At 39.2% G+C, this 19444-nt stretch overlaps 1 protein-coding gene across 16 annotated transcripts in view; it reads left to right on the forward strand.

Moving 5' to 3' along the window:
* The window catches only part of SPAG9 (sperm associated antigen 9), a 149097-nt gene that overhangs the window by 124028 nt on the left and 5625 nt on the right, over positions 1–19444 (forward strand). For 11 of the 16 annotated variants that reach the window (XM_089901077.1, XM_089901082.1, XM_089901081.1 and 8 more), the window contains 14 exons: positions 227–316; positions 567–734; positions 1195–1366; positions 3400–3618; positions 3901–4096; positions 5769–5894; positions 7112–7192; positions 7897–7964; positions 9891–10039; positions 11035–11206; positions 13127–13240; positions 14592–14630; positions 15549–15725; positions 19138–19287. In XM_089901077.1, the coding sequence (XP_089757203.1) occupies positions 227–316; positions 567–734; positions 1195–1366; positions 3400–3618; positions 3901–4096; positions 5769–5894; positions 7112–7192; positions 7897–7964; positions 9891–10039; positions 11035–11206; positions 13127–13240; positions 14592–14630; positions 15549–15725; positions 19138–19287 (1921 nt within the window). The remainder of the gene's footprint in view (positions 1–226; positions 317–566; positions 735–1194; positions 1367–3399; positions 3619–3900; positions 4097–5768; positions 5895–7111; positions 7193–7896; positions 7965–9890; positions 10040–11034; positions 11207–13126; positions 13241–14591; positions 14631–15548; positions 15726–19137; positions 19288–19444) is intronic. The other 5 variants (XM_089901078.1, XM_022558168.3, XM_022558172.3 and 2 more) reach the window with 3 other exon arrangements.

Here is a 19444-nt window from a genome sequence, read left to right on the forward strand (position 1 = left end):
CCCCTCCCATTGCGGAGCACAGGCTCCGGACGCACAGGCCCAGCGGCCACGGTTCACAGGCCCAGCCGCTCCGCGGCACGTGGGATCCTCCCGGACCGGGGCACGAACCCGTGTCCCCTGCATCGGCAGGCAGACTCTCAACCACTGCGCCACCTGGGAAGCCCTGTAAGTTCACTTTCGATGAGGCTTACCCAGTGTGTCTTTTTCTCCCCTCCCCAATTATTAGGTAACCAATGGACAAGGGGAAAATAAGATGAAAAATTTACCTGTACCTGTCTATCTCAGACCTCTAGATGAAAAAGATACATCAATGAAGGTAAATTAATTTTGAAGTTAATGGTAATATTGCTTAAAATCTTGGTGGAGTTTTTCCTAAAACCAAAAAAGTTTAAATTCTACTTTCGTGGGCAAGGTTATTGTTCATTTTGTAGTTTTAGACTGGAATACTTTGAATATTTTTAGAGCCCTCTGTTTGTACTCATTAGATCTTTTAAAGAAATGTGAAAAGTTGTAAACATTTTTAGAGAGAAAGTGACTTAATACCATATTTTTTTAACCCAAAAAAGCTGTGGTGTGCTGTTGGAGTCAGTTTGTCAGGTGGGAAGACCAGAGACGGTGGCTCTGTGGTTGGAGCGAGTGTCTTTTACAAGGATGTTGCTGGTTTGGATGCAGAAGGCAGTGAACAGCGAAGTGCGTCTCAGAGCAGTTTAGACAAGTTAGATCAGGAACTTAAGGTAAGTGCTTGCACTAACAATTGACCCAGTTTCTGAGACTAATTGCTTAGCTCTTTGGTCTCAAACTTACTTCTGGGTCCAACTTCTAATTGGGGTTACTACGCCCTTGCTTACTCCTCATCCCCCCCTCTCTCTTTTAAATCAGTTTTACTGGAGTATATTTTACATACAATAAAATGTACGCTCTAAATGGATACAGTTCAAAGAGTTTTGACAAAGGTATGCACCTATGTAGCAATCATCACAGTCAAGATATAGAACAGCTTTAACACTGATCTGCTTTAACTGCTAGTTCTTAGTCTACTAATTATTGTTGAAAGGTGGTTATACTTTCAGCCTTCCAAATAATCTGGAAATAAACTTGAAATAGTATTGTCCTTTAGTGTAGAGGCACAGCCGTATGGATATTTACACATACGTCTCATTTTAAACATTCATTTTCCTTACTTTGCCTATGCAGGAGCAGCAGAAGGAGTTAAAAAATCAAGAAGAATTATCCAGCCTAGTCTGGATCTGTACCAGCACTCATTCAGCTACAAAAGTTATCATTATTGATGCTGTCCAACCAGGCAACATCCTAGATAGTTTCACTGTTTGCAACTCTCATGTTCTGTGTATAGCAAGTGTACCAGGTAAGAGTACCATGCTCCTCTCTTCCCACCGTCCACAGCTCCTTACTGGCAAGAACTGACTGGTTACTGGAGATAGTTATGTACCACTCTCTCACGGAGTTTATTTTCTAGTTGGTGAAGACCAAAAATAAACTGGAAACAAATGACTAACAAAGATATTTTCAGATACTGTGAAGAAAATAAAACAATGGAAATTTGAGAAGATAAGTGGGTGGCAGAGGGCAAGGGGCTATTTAGATTGAATAGTAAGGGAAGGCCTTCTAAAGTTGTGTATTAAATATTATGTGATGTTAAAACATTGGTTTAAAAATTAAAGGGAATTCCCTGGTGATCCAGTGGTTAGGACTACGTGCTTCCACTGCAGGGGGCATGGGTTCCATCCCTGGTCGGGGAACTAAGATCCCGCATGCCACGCGGTGCAGTCCCCCCCAGAAAAAAATTGAAGAGGTTGATGTTATATCTACACAGTGGAATATTATTCAGCCATATAAAGGAATGAGATATTGATACATGCCATAACATGGATTGACCTTGGAAACAACTCAGACACAGATATTGTATGATTCCACTTACATGAGCTATCTAGACTAGGCAAATTCATAAAGACAGAATTAAATTAAAGATTACCAGTGGTAGGGGCTCAGGGAGCAGAGAGTTATTGTTTAATTGGTACAGATTTTCTGTGTGGGGTGACAGAAAAGTTTTGGACATAGCTGTGACGGCTGTACAACATTGTGAATGTAATTAATGCCACTGAATTGTACACTTAAAATGGTTAAAATGGCAAACTTTGTGTAGTATATATGTATATTTTACTACAAAAAATTTTTTGTAATGTGATAGGAATAAAAACAGCTTTCTAAATAAAGAGAACTGAAGAGGTTTATTTTTTATGGTAAATGCTTAGTTTTTAAATGTGTTACTAATATCTTAAGGCACTGTATACACCTAGGCTGTATTAATTTTATTTATTTGTTTGTTTATTTATGGCTGCGTTGGGTCTTCGTTGCTGCACGTGGGCTTTCTCTAGTTGGCGGCGAGCGGGGGCTACTCTTCGTTGTGGTGCGCGGGCTTCTCATTGCGGCGGCTTCTCTTGTTGCGGAGCACAGACTCTAGGCACCCGGGCTTCAGTAGTTGTGGCACTCGGGCTCAGTAGTTGTGGCTCGCAGGCTCTAGAGCACAGGCTCAGTAGTTGTGGCTCACGGACTTAGCTGCTCCATGGCATGTGGGATCTTCCCGGACCAGGGATCGAATCCATGTCCCCTGCATTGGCAGGCGGATTCTTAGCCACTGTGCCACCAGGGAAGTCCTGTATTAATTTTTAATAGTGGTGGAAGCTCATATTTCAAATAGTAATAGAGATAATTAAAAAAATTTTTTTTCTACCTTGTCAGATATAATTAGATTTCATTGTTTTTGTTTTTTTATTTATTTTATTTATTTATTTATTTGGCTGCGTTGGGTCTTCGTTTCTGCATGAGGGCTTTCTCCAGTTGCGGCAAGCGGGGGCCACTCTTCATCGCGGTGCGCGGGCCTCTCACTGTCGCGGCCTCTCCTGTTGTGGAGCACAGGCTCCAGATGCGCAGGCTCAGTAGTTGTGGCTCACGGGCCCAGTTGCTCCGCGGTACGTGGGATCCTCCCAGACCAGGGCTCAAACCTGTGTCCCCCGCATTGGCAGGCAGATTCTCAACCACTGCACCACCAGGGAAGCCCTAGATTTCATTGTCTTTAATTTCATTAGGTGGCTGCTTAGGAGCTCATATTAAGAACAGAAATGTCATTTCTGACATTTTCAGGTTTACGTGTGCTTGCGTTAATAGAAGTATTATCTTAATTTTTTAAGCTACTTTCTCAAATTGTGAATTGAGTTTAAATTAGTTTAAATAAAATTTAGTTACCTTCTTGGCAGTGTATTTGAATAGCTCTTTGTCTCACCTGCACTCTTATTTCAAACCTATTGTTGCCTTAATGGAGAAAATGCTATTTATAGGAGTTTACTGAGCTATTAAACGAAGGTTTATCTTGTTTTTCAGGAGCACGAGAAACAGACTACCCCGCAGGAGAAGAGCTTTCAGAATCCGGACAAGTAGACAAAGCATCTTTATGTGGAAGCATGACAAGCAATAGCTCAGCAGAGACAGACAGCCTGTTGGGAGGCATCACGGTGGTTGGTTGTTCTACAGAAGGTGTGACAGCAGCGGCCACTTCCCCTAGTACCAACGGAACATCTCCAGTGATAGAAAAACCACCAGGTATGTCTCTCCTCCTTAGATACCATCTGTATAGAGTCTGAGCCTGTCCCAGATGCCTCATTATGGACTAAACTTAGACCTTAAAGTAACAAGGATGAAAGAGCTTGAAAGAAGATCCAGTGATGAATGTTAAATGAAATCAGGAATCCTCAGTCTTATTATATAGTGTGGAGGGGAAGGGAGTAGCGGGGTGGAATTCTATAGAGGGGGTTTGTGTGTGGGGAAATTATTGGAAGAAAAGCTCAAACTTAGGATCGTTAGCATGTTTTATTTATTTTGTAGAAAAGGAAACAGAAAATAGTGAGGTTGATGAAAATGTTCCAACAGCAGAAGAAGCAACTGAAGCTACAGAAGGCAATGCAGGGTCAGCCGAAGAGACCGTGGATATCTCCCAAACTGGCGTGTACACAGAGCATGTTTTTACAGATCCTTTGGGAGTTCAAATCCCAGAAGACCTCTCACCAGTATATCAGTCAAGGTATACAAACGGGTTAACAATTTAGGGAACCAGATAAGTGCACACATAAAAGGAACCAAAATGATCTCAAGCAGTCAAAATATTCCTGCTATTTGACGTTGTTGTGGTAGATTTAGATGTTATTACTTATTCCAACTATGTCTTCATCTTTTCCTTCCATTGCATTCTCTCTAGACATATTTTTTCCCCCATTTGTTCTCTGTTCCTTCCAACTTAAAAAAATCTTGCTTATAAGGTATATTAGTCAAAATCTTCCCAGTCATTTTCTCTTTTGGTATGATTTTTTGTTAATTGTTGTGCTCACTGTCTTCTATTCTGTTAATAACTTTCTGCCATTTTAATCCCTTCTGCTACTCTCACACCCACTTTGTCAGTGAAATTGGCCATTTAAATTTAAATTTCCCATGTGGGTTTCAATGACCCTTTTTTTTTTTTTCTTTTTTTTTTGTGGCCCGCGGGCCTCTCACTGCTGTGGCCTCTCCCGTTGCGGAGCACAGGCTCCGGACACGCAGGCTCAGTGGCCGTGGCTCATGGGCCCAGCCGCTCCACGACACGCGGGATCCTCCTGGACCGGGGCACGAACCCGTGTCCCCTGCATCGGCAGGCGGACTCTCAACCACTGCGCCACCAGGGAAGCCCAGAAAACAATTTGTTTTAGACTCTTCCTTTGAAAATAAGGCCCATTTAGCAAATTCTTTAATTTTCTTTCTTGCCTTCTCTAGGCCTTATAGAAAGCTGATGGGAGTCTGTCAAAACTGGAGTCTTTTTACAATTTAATATTCTTCCTCTTAGTGAATAGAGCAACCAGGTGTCTCTTAACATTTAATTGTTAATTTAAGAATAAAGTTATCTTTTTGGACTTACTGATTTGTTTGTCTGTTTTGAATTTGATATCCCAGTTATGCTTTTTTTTTTTTTTTTTACTATATGTCCTCTGACAGTCCAAAGAATGAAGGTTTTGGGGTAGAATACAAGCATGTTTCAGCTTATTAATTTATTTTAGCAAATTCTTTATAATTCACCCTCGTGTGTGTGTGTATGTGTGTGGTTTTTAAACAAACTATCTCTCCTCTTTCTCTCCCCACAGAAGAAACTCATAAAATTCAAAATAACTGTAAGGGAGAACCTTAACTATAGTCTGGATATTCACTGTTATATTTCATCACCGTGTCTTAACTCAGAGTTCTCTGTACCTTGAGCTTCCTAGTATCTTAATGTTACTTCTGGAACAATTGCTGAAATATATGTATTTATATTTCTTTCATTTCTTTCTTATCTCTCCCTCCCCCCTGCACCTCATTGCCTTGCCTCTCTTCCTTCCTTCCTTCTCCACTTTCTCCCTCCCTCCCTCCCTCCCTCCCTCCCTCCTTCCCTCCTTCCCTCCCTCCCTCCCTCCCTCCCTCCTTCCCTCCCTCTCTCTCTCTTCTTCTCTTTCTTTTTTTCTTTCTTTCTTTCTTTCTTTCTTTCTTTCTTTCTTTCTTTCTTTCTTTCTTTCTCTCTCTCTCTTTTTGAAATGTTTAATATAAGCATTTAACTTTGGCTTTACTGGAATTTAGTGTTCGATTATCTGATTTTTTTTTTTAAACTGTAAACTAAAATATAGAAATGATCAATCCCTGAAAACTGTAGCTAAACACATTCAGATTTTTTTCCTTTGTCTCACCTTTTCCAGTAATGACTCAGATGCATATAAAGATCAAATATCAGTATTACAAAATGAACAAGACCTGATGAGAGAGGAAGCCCAGAAAATGAGTAGCCTTTTACCAACTATGTGGCTTGGAGCTCAGAATGGCTGGTAGGTACCAACTCTTTTAATATTAGAAATCTTTAGTCTTTCATTTTTGCTTTTGAAATCAGAAGATAACTAAAATGTGGTACATACAAATACAAACACAAAGTGCTTATTAAAGCAAAGAATTTTATATACGCACAATTTTGAGGTTATGTTGCAACTACCTCATAAACTGGACTTTGACTTGCATCGATTCTGAATGGTAAACCATATGTTTGTCACAGGATGTTCCTTTTATATAACATTCTTGGAAAAAGAGGTAAATAAAACCTTAAAATCTGGGTGATCTAGAAGTAGGAGATCCTGAACAACAAAAGGTTTATATAAGCTAGAGTGTGTTCGGGGAATATCAAGGATTAAACAATCCCTTTGGCTTCAGGAGGGCCCAATTGTAAACATAACTTCTAGGAAAACCAGGACAAATCAGAGTCTGAAAGCTTAGGAGATGATAACAAACATTATAGGACTTTGTAGTAGTGTGGGGAGTCTTACAGACTTGTGCTTTTCCTAAGGTTAAACAGGATCACTAGTACATCTTTTCCATAAAGGTCTCCTACTACAAAATGAAGGTTTGGCACACTTTTTCTTTGAAGGGTCACATAAGACATATGTTAGGTTTCGTGGCCATATGATCTTTGTAGCAACTTCTCAACTATGCTGTTGTGGTGCAAAAGCAGCCACTGTGTTGAGGTGAACTGGTGTGGCTATGTTCCAATAACAATAAAACTTACGAACGCTGAATTTCATATGTCTCGTATGTCATGAAATACTCTCCTTTTGATTTTTTTCCAACCATTTAAAAATGTAAAGACCATTTTTAGTTTGCATAGTGTACTAAGACAGGTAGATGGCTAGGTTTGGCCTATGGGCCTTAGTTTGCCACTCCCTGATGTAAACCACTCTGTCATCAGAAAGCTCAGTATAGTGGGAAAGTAAGACTATTTTTTTTAAAAGGTTTCTAGCCAAGGATTCTGAAGTATGGGGTAACCTGAGACTAACTTAACCAGGCGTTAGTTCTGGCTTTTCATTCTTTGTATGTTTCTGTTTGCTTAAGCAGCTTATTTCTCTGCTTTAGGCCTACGCTTACTCTCATTATTGTTTTTTCCTAAAATTTTTATGTTACTCTTCTTTCCTTCTGAAAGAACTTTGTGTTCATTATTAGATATAAACAACTACTTGATGTTCCCTATGCCTTACCAGTCTTGATTTTGTTCTTGCAGTTTGTATGTCCATTCATCTGTAGCCCAGTGGAGGAAATGTCTCCATTCTATTAAACTTAAAGATTCGATTCTCAGTATTGTGTAAGTTTTATTTTAGAAATTCTTCCATTCAAAAATATGTATTTTGGTATAAACTAGATTCTAAGACTATTAAAGTTAACATGTACTTCATGACTAAATCAGTATCCATATTTTTTTGTAACCCTCTTTATGAGTGAGATTGACACTCTAACTAGGAAGTAAACCGGAGAACTTTAAGTATAAGAGAAAACTTGCCAGGTTGATTCCTCACCATACTGAGAGTTCTTTAGTACTTTGGGGGAGAAAACCAATTAAACCCCATTAATTTATATTTGTTTTAGAGTATTCTTTATACTTTGTGAATATGTTGATTGGGGCATTGATTTACTAGTCCTTTCCTGTATGTTGACTACTATCAAAAGTCAGTTTGTCTGTTAGGTCCACAGAGCTGACTCTGTTAGTTCTACTTGGGGTGTGTGTCTCTGGTCTGTGGACCTTTTGTTGGTAGTCTGTGATGGGAGGAGGAACTTGGGCTAGAAAGTGAAACAACTGAGTCACCACACATGCTTTTTATTTAGTTGAGCTGACATTTTCATAGCAAGACTTTCTCAGTGAAGAAAAGAATGATGTTCATGTAGGTTCTCGTGTAAGCTCCTAATACATCACAGACTGGTCTTCTGAGAAACTCTGAACTAGCTCGGTAGCATGCAGTGTCTTCCATATTCCCAGATGGAGAGTTCTAAAATCCCCATTCCTGTTTGCAGACATGTGAAAGGAATTGTGTTAGTGGCCCTGGCTGATGGTACCCTTGCAATCTTTCACAGAGGAGTTGGTGAGTTGTTAAGAATATATAACATGTGTGCTAATTTGTTGCTTTGCAAGAGCATTTTCAAGCAGATTGGCTTCTTATGTTTTAAAGAAATCATACTTAATAGGAGAAAGAATAAAGGTTTAAACTGAATACTAACCGTGTATGACATCAGTGAGTATGTGAGTTCTTGCCTGCAGACATACGTTAATAGTATAGCTCGGTGAAAACCTGTTTACCGTAATGAGAAAATAGTCCTCGTGGTCCTCTTATATAATGTGCAATGGAGGTATTTGTTTTTCACTCATATACTTATTCAGTTAGGAGAAATTTAGTGAGAGGATATGTTTTCTTTTGCCCAGTATTTTAAAAATAATTTGCAACCACTTACATTTGGAATGTTTTTAAAAAGAAGTTTTAATTGGGTAAGGTTTAATCATTTTCATGTTACGTTCTTTATATTCTTCCCCTTTAAACCAGTGTTTCTACCATCTGCACACAGAAGGATGGTGGTGTCAGAAAACTGCCTTGAGTGAATTAAATTAAGGGAATTGAGCGTGTAACTCCTTGGTACATGTATCAAACAAAAGTGATATTTCATTTCCTACCTACTAGAATGGTAGATCAGGGAAACATTATAAAAACGTAGATCCACTAAATTCAGATTTTCACAAGGCTTTTCCCAAAGTCTCATGTCCTTTGGGGCCTCAAGAAATGTGAGGTAGATGATACGCAGGTGCTAGAGGTTGCTGGTTAATGACTCCATAACAAAAAGAGGGGCCTCCGTTTTACCTTGTTCAGGCCCTTTTATAGACTATCTGAGTTTAATCCTCACAGCAACTTAAGAAGAAAATTCTATTGTCACCCTCACTTTATAGATGAGGAAACTGAGGCACAGAGTGCTTTAGTCACTTGTTCATGGTCACTCACTAGTGAGTAGAAGAACCTAGAAAAAATGGAATAATAAATATTTTGGTAAACTGAATCCAAAATTATATTGAACAAGGTAAACAAAATACATTTACTAAGGATACATGTGAAGTCCTACATTTGGGTTCCGAAGAGTAGATGGAGGAGATATGTCTGAAGAGTGACATCAAACTCAATACGAGTTAACGTCCTAAGCCTCATAGAAATTAGAGTCCAGAGCAGGGCTGGTGATAATCCTGCTCCACTCTAGCAGATCAACATTAAATGGATCTGGACAAAGCAGAGTTAGGATGAAGATTCCCGAAACTGTGGTGTGCTTGGTTTTGAAAGGAGAAGACAGGGCAGTAGCAATGAAGTGGGACTGGATTTATTCTGTGTTTCCATTAGGCAAAGCTATAGATTAATGAGTGGTTACATACAAGAAGGCAGGCAGACTTTAGCTAGGTATGGGGAATATTTTTAAGACAATTATAGCTTTCTTACAATGGAACAGCTGCTTTGTGAGGTAGTATGTTTTCTTTCACTGAAATTGTTCAAGCAAAGCAAGCTTACAGTGGTTGGTTCTCGTTTGTATGTATTTCTGTCATCACTAAAATTATAGTATGCATAATTCCTAAAGTGTTAGCAATGCATTGCCCTTGACTTCTACCCAAGAAGATATATCAAAATGCAAGTGAGCGAGAGCAGTGTTATCCCCAAAATAACCTTAAATCCATTCTAATTCTTGAAATATTATTATAAACAGGTAACTTATAACTGATTTATCACATCACTGCTGTTGAGAGCATGGGGGTCCAGGTACTGGGTGACAGGTTGAACCATATGACCTTTGAGGTCTCTTCCAACTTTGCAGTTTATAGAACAAAAGAACTCAATCTCTGTAAATATACACTGAATACATGGTATCCGGGGGATGCTTCATCAATAAATTTAATTACACACCCAGATAGAATGTTTCTTGAATTAAAATTGAGTAAAAGGCAGTGTGCATAAACTAATCACCTGTTTCTTATTTTAAAGACGGGCAGTGGGATTTGTCAAACTACCACTTGTTAGATCTTGGACGACCTCACCATTCCATCCGATGCATGACTGTGGTACATGACAAAGTTTGGTGTGGCTATAGGAACAAAATTTATGTGGTTCAGCCAAAGGCCATGAAAATAGAGGCAAGTTAACCCATGTTTTCTGTACTTTACTGAATTTGTATTACCTGAAGACCCTAAGGCTTAATTATTTTCTTCTTTAGAAATTGTTATCTGAATCTGCGTGTTTTGGGGTACTCCGGGGATAGTTTGGATGAATTCTCAGCTTTCCGTGTTACTTTACTTCTCCTTCTGCTTTTGACTATGAGTAGGGGAAGTGGTTTTTTAAAAAGGAAGGAAGATTCACACGTGAATGACTAAATGTGTGTCTGAGTATCCGTAGATGCATACATGTATTATTTGAATACATGGTTCTTGAAATGTTTAGTTATGTAGAGGTGGTCTGAGAGCAGGACCCTCAAGTCTCCCCCACTACTCAGTGTGTATCCAGGCAAATCCGTATATGTGTCACAGACTGAGGAATAATATTGCAGTGGGAATTTGTTGTAAAAACAAAAACCTCTTAGCATTAGCCTTGTTTTCTTAAAGTTTTGCCACAATACATAAATTTATTCTAATTGTTTAAGAAAAGGAAAACAGTAGGAAATTTTTAAGATGAAAGTTCTGTCCCAAATCCTGTTCCCAACCCTAGAAGTTCCATTTGGCATTTATGTTTTAGATGTATTCCTTACATGCGGATATCTATACACACACATACAGCATTGTAAGTTCCTTTTTGTTTAATTATAAACAGGATCTTATTTTGTGTATTGCTCTGTAACAGTACAAAATCCTGAGGTTAAATTCAATCTTTTTGTTGAATGCTGTTACATAGAATGGATGTGTCAGCATTGCTTTCATAAGTTGATATCCTACACAGTGCTGAAATCCAACATCCTTTAGTTCTTCTTCATTTTGTTTTGCAGTCTAGGATAATAGCAATTGTGTATATAAGAGTAACATATTTAGGCTCCTCTTTTAATATATAGTCTGCCAAATTATTGTGCAAATTTGCACAGTTTTTAAACACGAACTCCTACATAATAAAAGTAACATTGTGATTGAACAATCTTTTCTAGAAATCATTTGATGCACACCCCAGGAAGGAGAGCCAAGTGCGGCAGCTTGCCTGGGTGGGTGATGGCGTGTGGGTCTCCATTCGTTTGGACTCCACACTCCGTCTCTATCATGCACACACTTATCAACATCTGCAGGATGTGGACATTGAGCCGTATGTAAGCAAAATGCTAGGTAAGCTTCTAAAGCATTTTATCTTTGTCAGTCAAAGAAAATGGTTTATTTTTAAATGGTCTCAAATGCTGGGTTGAACCAATGAGTAAGTTGCCTCAGGAATAGTGAGCTCTTATCACTGGAAGTGTCAGGCAAATGCTCCATCTACCCTGTGGTTCTTGACAGAAACTTGGGATCATTTCTGACTCCTCTCTTGTTCCCCACATCTAACCCATCAGCAGGAACTGTCAGGTCTTCCCCCAGAATATCTTAAATCAGTTACGTCTTTTGTTTTGTTTTGACCACGCCATGCAGCTTTCGGGATCTTTGTTCCCCAACCAGATATTGAACCCAGGCCCTGGCAATGAAACTGCCGAGTCCTAACCACTGGACGACCAGGGAATTCCCTTCAATTAGTTACATCTTTATATCTACCACTATTCTCACAGGCCAGGTCACCATTCTTTCCTCCCCAGACGACTATGAGCCTCTTAACTGGTCTTCCTATCTCCACTCCAGTCAGCTTTCTGCATAGTAACCAGTGTGCAGATATCACTGAGACATACCTCCGCTTATGTAATGCCAGCCACTTTCAGAATATTCTTGTCTTTAGGTGAGATGACATTTTGTGACATTATCAGAAGAACTTAAATGGTCTGGACCTCTCTCCTTGCTCACTCTGTTCTGCCCACACTGACCTAAACTCAACAAGTTCTTTCCCATTTCAAGGCCCTCAAATGTGCTGTATCCTCTGTCTGAGGAGTTTTTCTTAGTCCCTTTTTACTTGGCTTTCAGGGCATATCTTACGTGTCACATCCAGAAGAGACCTTTCCTGATCTCCCAGTTTTATTTAGGACCTCTTATACTTTTTCTTCATGGGCTTATCATTACTGTGGTTGTACCAGTATCATACATACTGCCTCTCTCCCCCACAGAACTTAATCTTCATGAAGGGCAGGGACTATCTTTGGTTTGTTCCTTGCAGTATCCTTAGCATCCCAGTCCAGTGCTGTATGACTATTGGGGATGTCACAAATGATTTCTTTGTGAAGAGAGGTTGAACTGCATCAGTGGTTTTTAACTTTTTTAGAGTCGTCGCCCTCAGGAAACCTGATGTGCCCTCTCCCTTGAATCAGCCATATATACACATAGACATAAACTCATTTCAGGAATATACTTTGCCCATAAGTTAAAGATCTCTAGCTTAGACTATTTAAGGTTCCTTCTAACACTGTGATTCTATGGTCATACTCTCATTTCTAGTAAGTAGAACTTACGAGTAACTAGATGCTGTTTGTCTTAAATGTATTATCTGTTTAATAATTTTGCCTCTCAAATCCCTGAAAATAAGATCAGTTTAAAAATTCCCTTGAAATAAAAAAGTGCGTTTATTCTTCTAAATTACATGCATATGGTATCCTAAAATTTCTAAACTGCTTTAGACTCACATATATAAACAAGGAAAGAATATAGGTTTTGTTAGCAAAGACTGTTTCTTACCTGTGAAAAGAAAATTAAGGCAAGCAAGAACTTTCTCCGTTTATAAAATGGAAGGACATTTAATTTCCCCAATCTAGTAAACTGTTTTTGTTGAGGTTTTTTTGTTTTGTTTTGTGTTTTGGTTTGTTTGGTTTGGTTTTGCAGCTCCTTAAGTAGATCCTGTATCATATTTCCTGATCCACAGCATCTTCCTTCTGAATGATAATGTAATGCCAGCCACTTTTAGAGTTTTCTTTTTCCATTAACCGTGAATTGTCAGGTAGATGATAAAGCCAAATGAGCGTTCGCCTTGATTGATGTGCACCTTCTTCAGGAGACATCCAGCTAGCTCTGGTCACATTCCCTCTCTGCTCTATTAGTCCAGCTACTCTTAGGGACTTGGAAGCTAAAACGTCATCTGCTCTAGTTTTTCAATGAAGTGTCTTCTCTCCCGTCATACAGGTACTGGAAAACTGGGCTTCTCTTTTGTGAGGATCACGGCGCTTATGGTGTCTTGCAATCGTTTGTGGGTAGGGACAGGAAACGGTGTCATTATCTCCATCCCATTGACAGAAAGTAAGTATGTTTTTAGGTGACTGTCACAGGAGAGTTGTGGGGAACAGCCTTGTCTGGAATTCAGGTAGAAGGAATTGTTTAGTTATTGGCAAATCTGTGGCAATTCAGAAAGTCAAACTGATGGCAGAGATCTAACTATTGTTCCTTCACTCTTTCTATGAAATTTATAGACTCTAGCAAGTATATCAGGACCAATATTTACAGTTAAAAGTTTTTCACTGTGAGAAACTCTTTCTCATTTCAGGAATCATGGTCCTGTTTCATCTCAAATAATGGTTGATGTCCATTTTTTCTTCCAGCTTTATTGTACTAGTATCCAGAAACACTACCTAACTATCTAATATCCTAGTTTTAGCAGTTAGTTTAGGATATTCCATTTGGCTTAAGAGTTGTGGGAGAAGTTTCTTAGGAGGTCAGCAAATCCTTCCTGACATTGGAGACAAGACATTTACCTCTGTTTGAAAAGAATGTGAACAATATGTACACTGTATGTTTTTTATATTTGCTTCATTATTATTATTTTTGTGAACAAAATGTGCATTGTATGTTTTTCATATTATGTTCCATTACATTGATCATTCATTAAATAAGTGTTTTTGTGTGGCAGAATTCATGGGCAGGGAATGATTTGAAAAAAAAAAGTGCCATAAGTCCATAAAATAAGTCAATAAATAAACACCTCAGAATTTTCAGGGGAAAGGAGGAGGACTGGATGGTGGTATATCTGAAGCCTTTAAAGAACCTAAATTCTTTTTTTTTTTTTTTGGCCACACCACGAGGCTTGTGGGATTTTAGTTCCCCAGCCAGGCAGAGAACCCGTGCCCCTGACAGTGGAAGCAAGGAGCCCTAACCACTGGACCACCAATTTAAAGAACCTAAATTCTTAATCCCAGCTGTATTTTCTACAACTACTTATAAATCTACATGTTTAGATCACTTCTTATATCTTAAGAGATTCCAGGATCCCCAGAGTTCATTTCAGTTCTTTACAGACCAGAGTTCCATTTTAGCATAGTTACTTGCACGGGATTTCTTAAAGAAAAGGGGGAGATATTAGCATTTAGAAAATGCTCCCCAGTAAGTTCTCATTCACTTAAATTGCTTTATAATTAAGAAAAGCAAAATCACAGTAAATAAATTGTCCTTTTTGAGCAGAGATATTCTTTAGAGGCTTTGGTAAGAACTTTGTGTGTTTCTTGGTATTATACCAAGTTGGATTTTGTTAATTTAGTTAGGAGTTTTGAGCTCCTGAGTTGCCAGATAGAAGACGCTGAGAGTGGCATCTCATAGTAATCCTTCTCCTCCCTGTCATGCACCTCTCCATGTCCCCTTTCCTCCTTTCTCACTTTAGCCGTAATCCTCCACCAGGGACGTTTACTGGGGCTGAGGGGTAAGTGCAGATCCTGAACCACACTCTTCTTTCTGGCTTCTCATGGCCACCGTGAGGCCGTTCTCACGTCTCTAGATGCCCTCTTGAATGTTCCTAAATGTCATCCACTTGCAGTCACTGCATTGCAGCAGGTGTTTTTTTGTTTCTGTTTTTTAATGTGTGTTACGTGGCCACCAAGCGACTGCTCGGCAGCTTAGTCTGTTTATCATCTTTTGTTGCAGCTGACCTTTCTTCAGACTTTGTTTTCCCTCCAATAAAAACACGAAACATCTCTGAACACTGTCATTAATCTACATTGTTTACTCCTGTTACCAATCACGTTTCTTTCATTTACTTACTGGTCCATGGAATGGGGATGTTTTGTGAGTCTGGTCATTCTAAAATAATTCAGCAAACCATCAGTCTGGTGTAAATAAAAGCTACTCTATTGTACTGGATGGATCCTTTTAAACACAACTTTTTACTACCCCTCAAGGGAGATATTCTTACCACAAGGGAGAAAAAAATCAAAAGATAAACTATAAAAATTCTGCTAAAAAATATACCTATTTACTTTAAGCTATATAACCGGTTAGTTTTCTAAAATGAGGATTAAAAAACAAAACAGACATACCTAAGAAATCTTTTCTTTTATTAACTAAAATGATTTTTTTAAATTAATAGATGTGTTTGAAAAGTAAACTTAGCCATTGCTAGACTGGCAAAATCCCCTACTCCATTTACTGAGAAACTTAAAAATAACTAGCATGCTGTATATCTTTTTTTTTTTTCCAGCTTTGTCTTGAGTTGGCATTGCTGCCCTTGTTTTATCTCAACTGGCTGTAGCTTTTAGATAATATCATAAGGATTAACCAGTAATCTCTTGCATCATGACTGTTTTCTAGGGGAAAATATTTGGTGTTTGGTTTTCTGTTGTAGCAAATAAAACCTCAGGAGCATCAGGAAATCGTCCTGGAAGTGTCATCCGTGTATATGGTGATGAAAACAGTGATAAAGTGACACCAGGGACATTTATACCCTATTGTTCAATGGCACATGCACAGCTTTGCTTCCACGGGCACAGGGATGCTGTGAAATTCTTTGTGGCAGTCCCAGGTGAGTTAGATTGTTCTATTGAGAAGTTGTATGTCCAATTGACTGTTGAGCAACGTGCATTTGAACTGCACTGATCCACTTATACACAGATTTTTTTCAGTAGTGAACACTACGCTACTACACGTCCATGGTCGGTTGAGTCTTTGGATGCAGACTGTGGACACAGAGGAACCATGAATATGGAGGGCTGACTATTAATTTCACTCAGATTTTTGACTGCGCAGAGGGTCAGTGCCCCAACCCCTGCATTATTCAAGGGCCAACTGTAACTGTCTGTCCCTTGGTCCCTCTACCGAGTCTAATACTAAGTACTGAAATGACGGAGAGCTCCAGTATAACGCGCGAAATGTTCCATAACGGAGGTATGAATCAAGTGCTATAGAGATACTTGATAGAAGCTGTTTTGGAATCTCTCCTCTACCCCCAAAACAAACTTGATTTTAGACTTCTTTACTTTTGAAAAGCAATGGTATTATTTTGTCACTGCAGAATGCCGAAAATGGTTTTGGCCTCATAAAGGAGATTTCTAGAAAGAAGTCCCTATCATCAAGGCTATATTCAGGAAGAGGTGGAAAATGTGCTCTGATACCTTTAGCGCTGTGCCAAGAAACAGCAGGAGTCTGGGGTTCTGGGCCTTTACCACTTGCCTTGTTGTCTTGAGCAAATTGCTTAACCTCTGATACTCATTTCTTTATTTCCTAAGTGGATGTGATTAATATCTGCTCTGCCAACCTCATTTGTTGTAAAGATTAATGCAAGGGCTTTGGGAACTCTAAAGCACCATCCAGATGAAAGGTGGCAGTGATGACGTCCAGTGAAAAATGTTCTGTCCCTTGAGAATACTAAAGTGATGTTACCGATCATCTGTAAGCAGGACCTATGTTTTGGATTTTTTTTCCCTGTAAGAGGCAAGTTTAGGAGTCAGACAAAGTTCAAATCTGGCTTTGCCACACCAACTGTGTGATGTTGGACATGGTGGTATCTCAGTGTATTAGTCAGGGTTCTGCCGAGGAACAGAACCAATAGGGTGTGCGTTCGTGTGTGTGTGTGTGTGTGTGTGTATGAGAGAGAGCGAGCGAGCGAGTGCAAAGAGGGGGAGGGAGGGAGAGAGAGATTGATTTAATTTAAGGAATTGGTTCATGTGATTATGGGGGCTGGCAATTCTGAAATCTGCAGAGAAGGCTGGCAGGCTGGAGGCCTAGGAAAGAGCTGATGTTTGCAGCTCAAGTGTAAAGGCAGCCCGGAGGCAGAATTCCCTTTTCCTTGAGGGACCTCTCTTTTTCTCTTAAGGCCTTCAGCTGATTGGCCCACCCACATTATGGAGAGTAATCTGCTTTACTCAAAGTCCACTGATTTAAATGTTCATTATTTCTAAAAAATACCTTCACAGCAGTATCTAGACTAGAGTTTGAGCAGATGTCTCGGCACCAGAGCCAAGACATTTGACACATAAAATTAGCCACTATAATTTTTCCCAAGGATGTTCCAAAGATTAAATGATTAAAGGTATATAGTATAGGGTTGGCACATGGTACCCTAACCAATTATTCAGTATTCTTAACAACATGGTAATGAACTTCTTGAAATGTACATGTATATTTTTGTATAGTTATTTCCTCAGAATAAACTTATAGAAATGGAATTTTCTTTTAATTTATTTTTTGGCTGCGTTGGGTCTTAGTTGTGGCACGTGGGATCTTTCGTTGTGGCTCATGGGCTCTTGTTGCAATGCGCAGGCTTCTCTGTAGTTGTGGCGTGTGGGCTCTCTGGTTGTGGCATGCAGGCTGCAGATTGTGTGGGCTCTGTATTTGTGGCGCAGGGGCTTCAGAGCATGTAGGCTCTGTAGTTGTGGCGTGCGGGCTCAGTAGTTGTGGCACATGGGCACATGCCCTGCGGCATGTGAGATCTTACTTCCCCGACCAGGGATCGAACCAGCGTCCCCTGCATTGCAAGACGGATTCTTAACCACTGGACCACCAGGGAAGTTCCTTTTCTTGCTTTTTTTTTTTTAAAAAAAAAATAATGCCATAGAGTCCCCTTTGAGTCTCCTTTATATTTCTCTAATCCCCTTCCCTTCCTTCTTTCCTGTCCATCTATAACCACTATCCTGAAGTTGAAATTTATCCTTCTGCCCATGTTTTTGTATTTTTACTACATTGGAACATATCTATAAACAATATATAGTATTTTTTGTATTTTTAAGTCTTATGTTACATATATATTATTCTGCAAATTATTTCTCATTTTTGAGATTTGTTAATATTTATGCATAAAAATCTAGTTCATCCATTTAACTGTGGTATTCTAATATCTGAATAAATATGCTACCTTTTATCCATTCTCCTGTAGATCAACTTCTAGGCTTTTTCTCTGTTTTCCCTCCACTATTAAAAAACAGTACTGCAGTAGACCTTCTTGTGCATATGGGAGAGACTTTTCTGTTGGGTATAAATCTGCAAGTGGAATTGGCAACATTGTTGTTTGTTGGCCAGTTAGCCCTAAGGATTAAACCATTCAGGATGGCCTTAATATCATACCACTGTGCTCTTTCTTCTGTGGCAAAACTAACTAGTCTGCTAACAGAAGTTATCTCTAGCAGGCTTGATTTCTTCTAGAGTATAATTGAATAACGCATGAATGAGGCACTGTGAAAATAAATCAAACTGTCCTATCCATGTCCAGCATAAATTGTTTATAAAGTGTTTCACATCATGGGACTCTGTCCTGTTATCACCTAAAGGCGCGGTCTGTGTAGTTCGACCAAAGGACAGCAGACCTGGCAAGAAAAAATACCCCACACTCATAGAGGTTATAGTGTCAATGATATTTCAAGGTTTCTCTCTATCATTTCATGCTTGAAGATTCTACATTAGAACTTAAATGTTAGAACAAATTACACATTACCCAGTAATTTTATTTGCATAATCTAAATTAAAAATAAGATGTACTTTTCTTAAATATGAGGAAACCATGGATTTGAAATCAATTCAAATATTAATTATGAATATCCAAATTCATAAGGCTTAAGTTGAAGACTTTTCTGTCTCTTACGTAAACACACATGTACCCTTCCAGGGGAGAGATCTTTCCACTACCCCTCAGATAAAACAATGTATATTATAATAGTCTGAAGCAGGCAGCTAAGACCAGCCGAGCCACATACAGATTTCATACTGGATTCTGGACCTATTTCTGTTTTAGTACAAAATAGCTTTACTTGGATTTCAAACTGGGCTTCCATGACCTTTATAGATGTTTTCTGATCGTGCAGAGGCTTCTAACATCCCTAGTACTTTGCCTGTATTAGAATGTACTTACCTTGTTCAGCTTTCTGAAAATATTCAGAAAAAAATGAGTCTCTGCCACCCCAATCCTTGATAGGTAATATTCACTTCTATTCCTGTATAAATAGGTCAAGTCATCAGCCCACAAAGTGGCAGCAGCGGCACAGATCTAACGGTTGACAGAGCAGGGCCATCTGCGCAGGAGCCTGGCAGCCAGACACCCTTGAAGTCTATGCTTGTCATCAGTGGAGGAGAGGGCTACATTGACTTCCGAATGGGTAGGTCATTGCTTCTGGGGGCTTTGTTTCCACTGTTCCGTGATGTGGATTTTCACCCACAGTAAGCAAGAAACTCAGATACGTGATTTCTAAGAGGTTTTCTTTGAACTCTTTACTTGGAAAATGATTTTATATTTCTTTTTTTCCTACTTTCATG

This window comes from Delphinapterus leucas, chromosome 19 (genome assembly GCF_059928025.1).
Source record: "Delphinapterus leucas isolate spDelLeu-1000000601 "Yukka" chromosome 19, BTC_Dleu_Yukka2, whole genome shotgun sequence".
Classification (NCBI taxonomy): domain Eukaryota; kingdom Metazoa; phylum Chordata; class Mammalia; order Artiodactyla; family Monodontidae; genus Delphinapterus; species Delphinapterus leucas.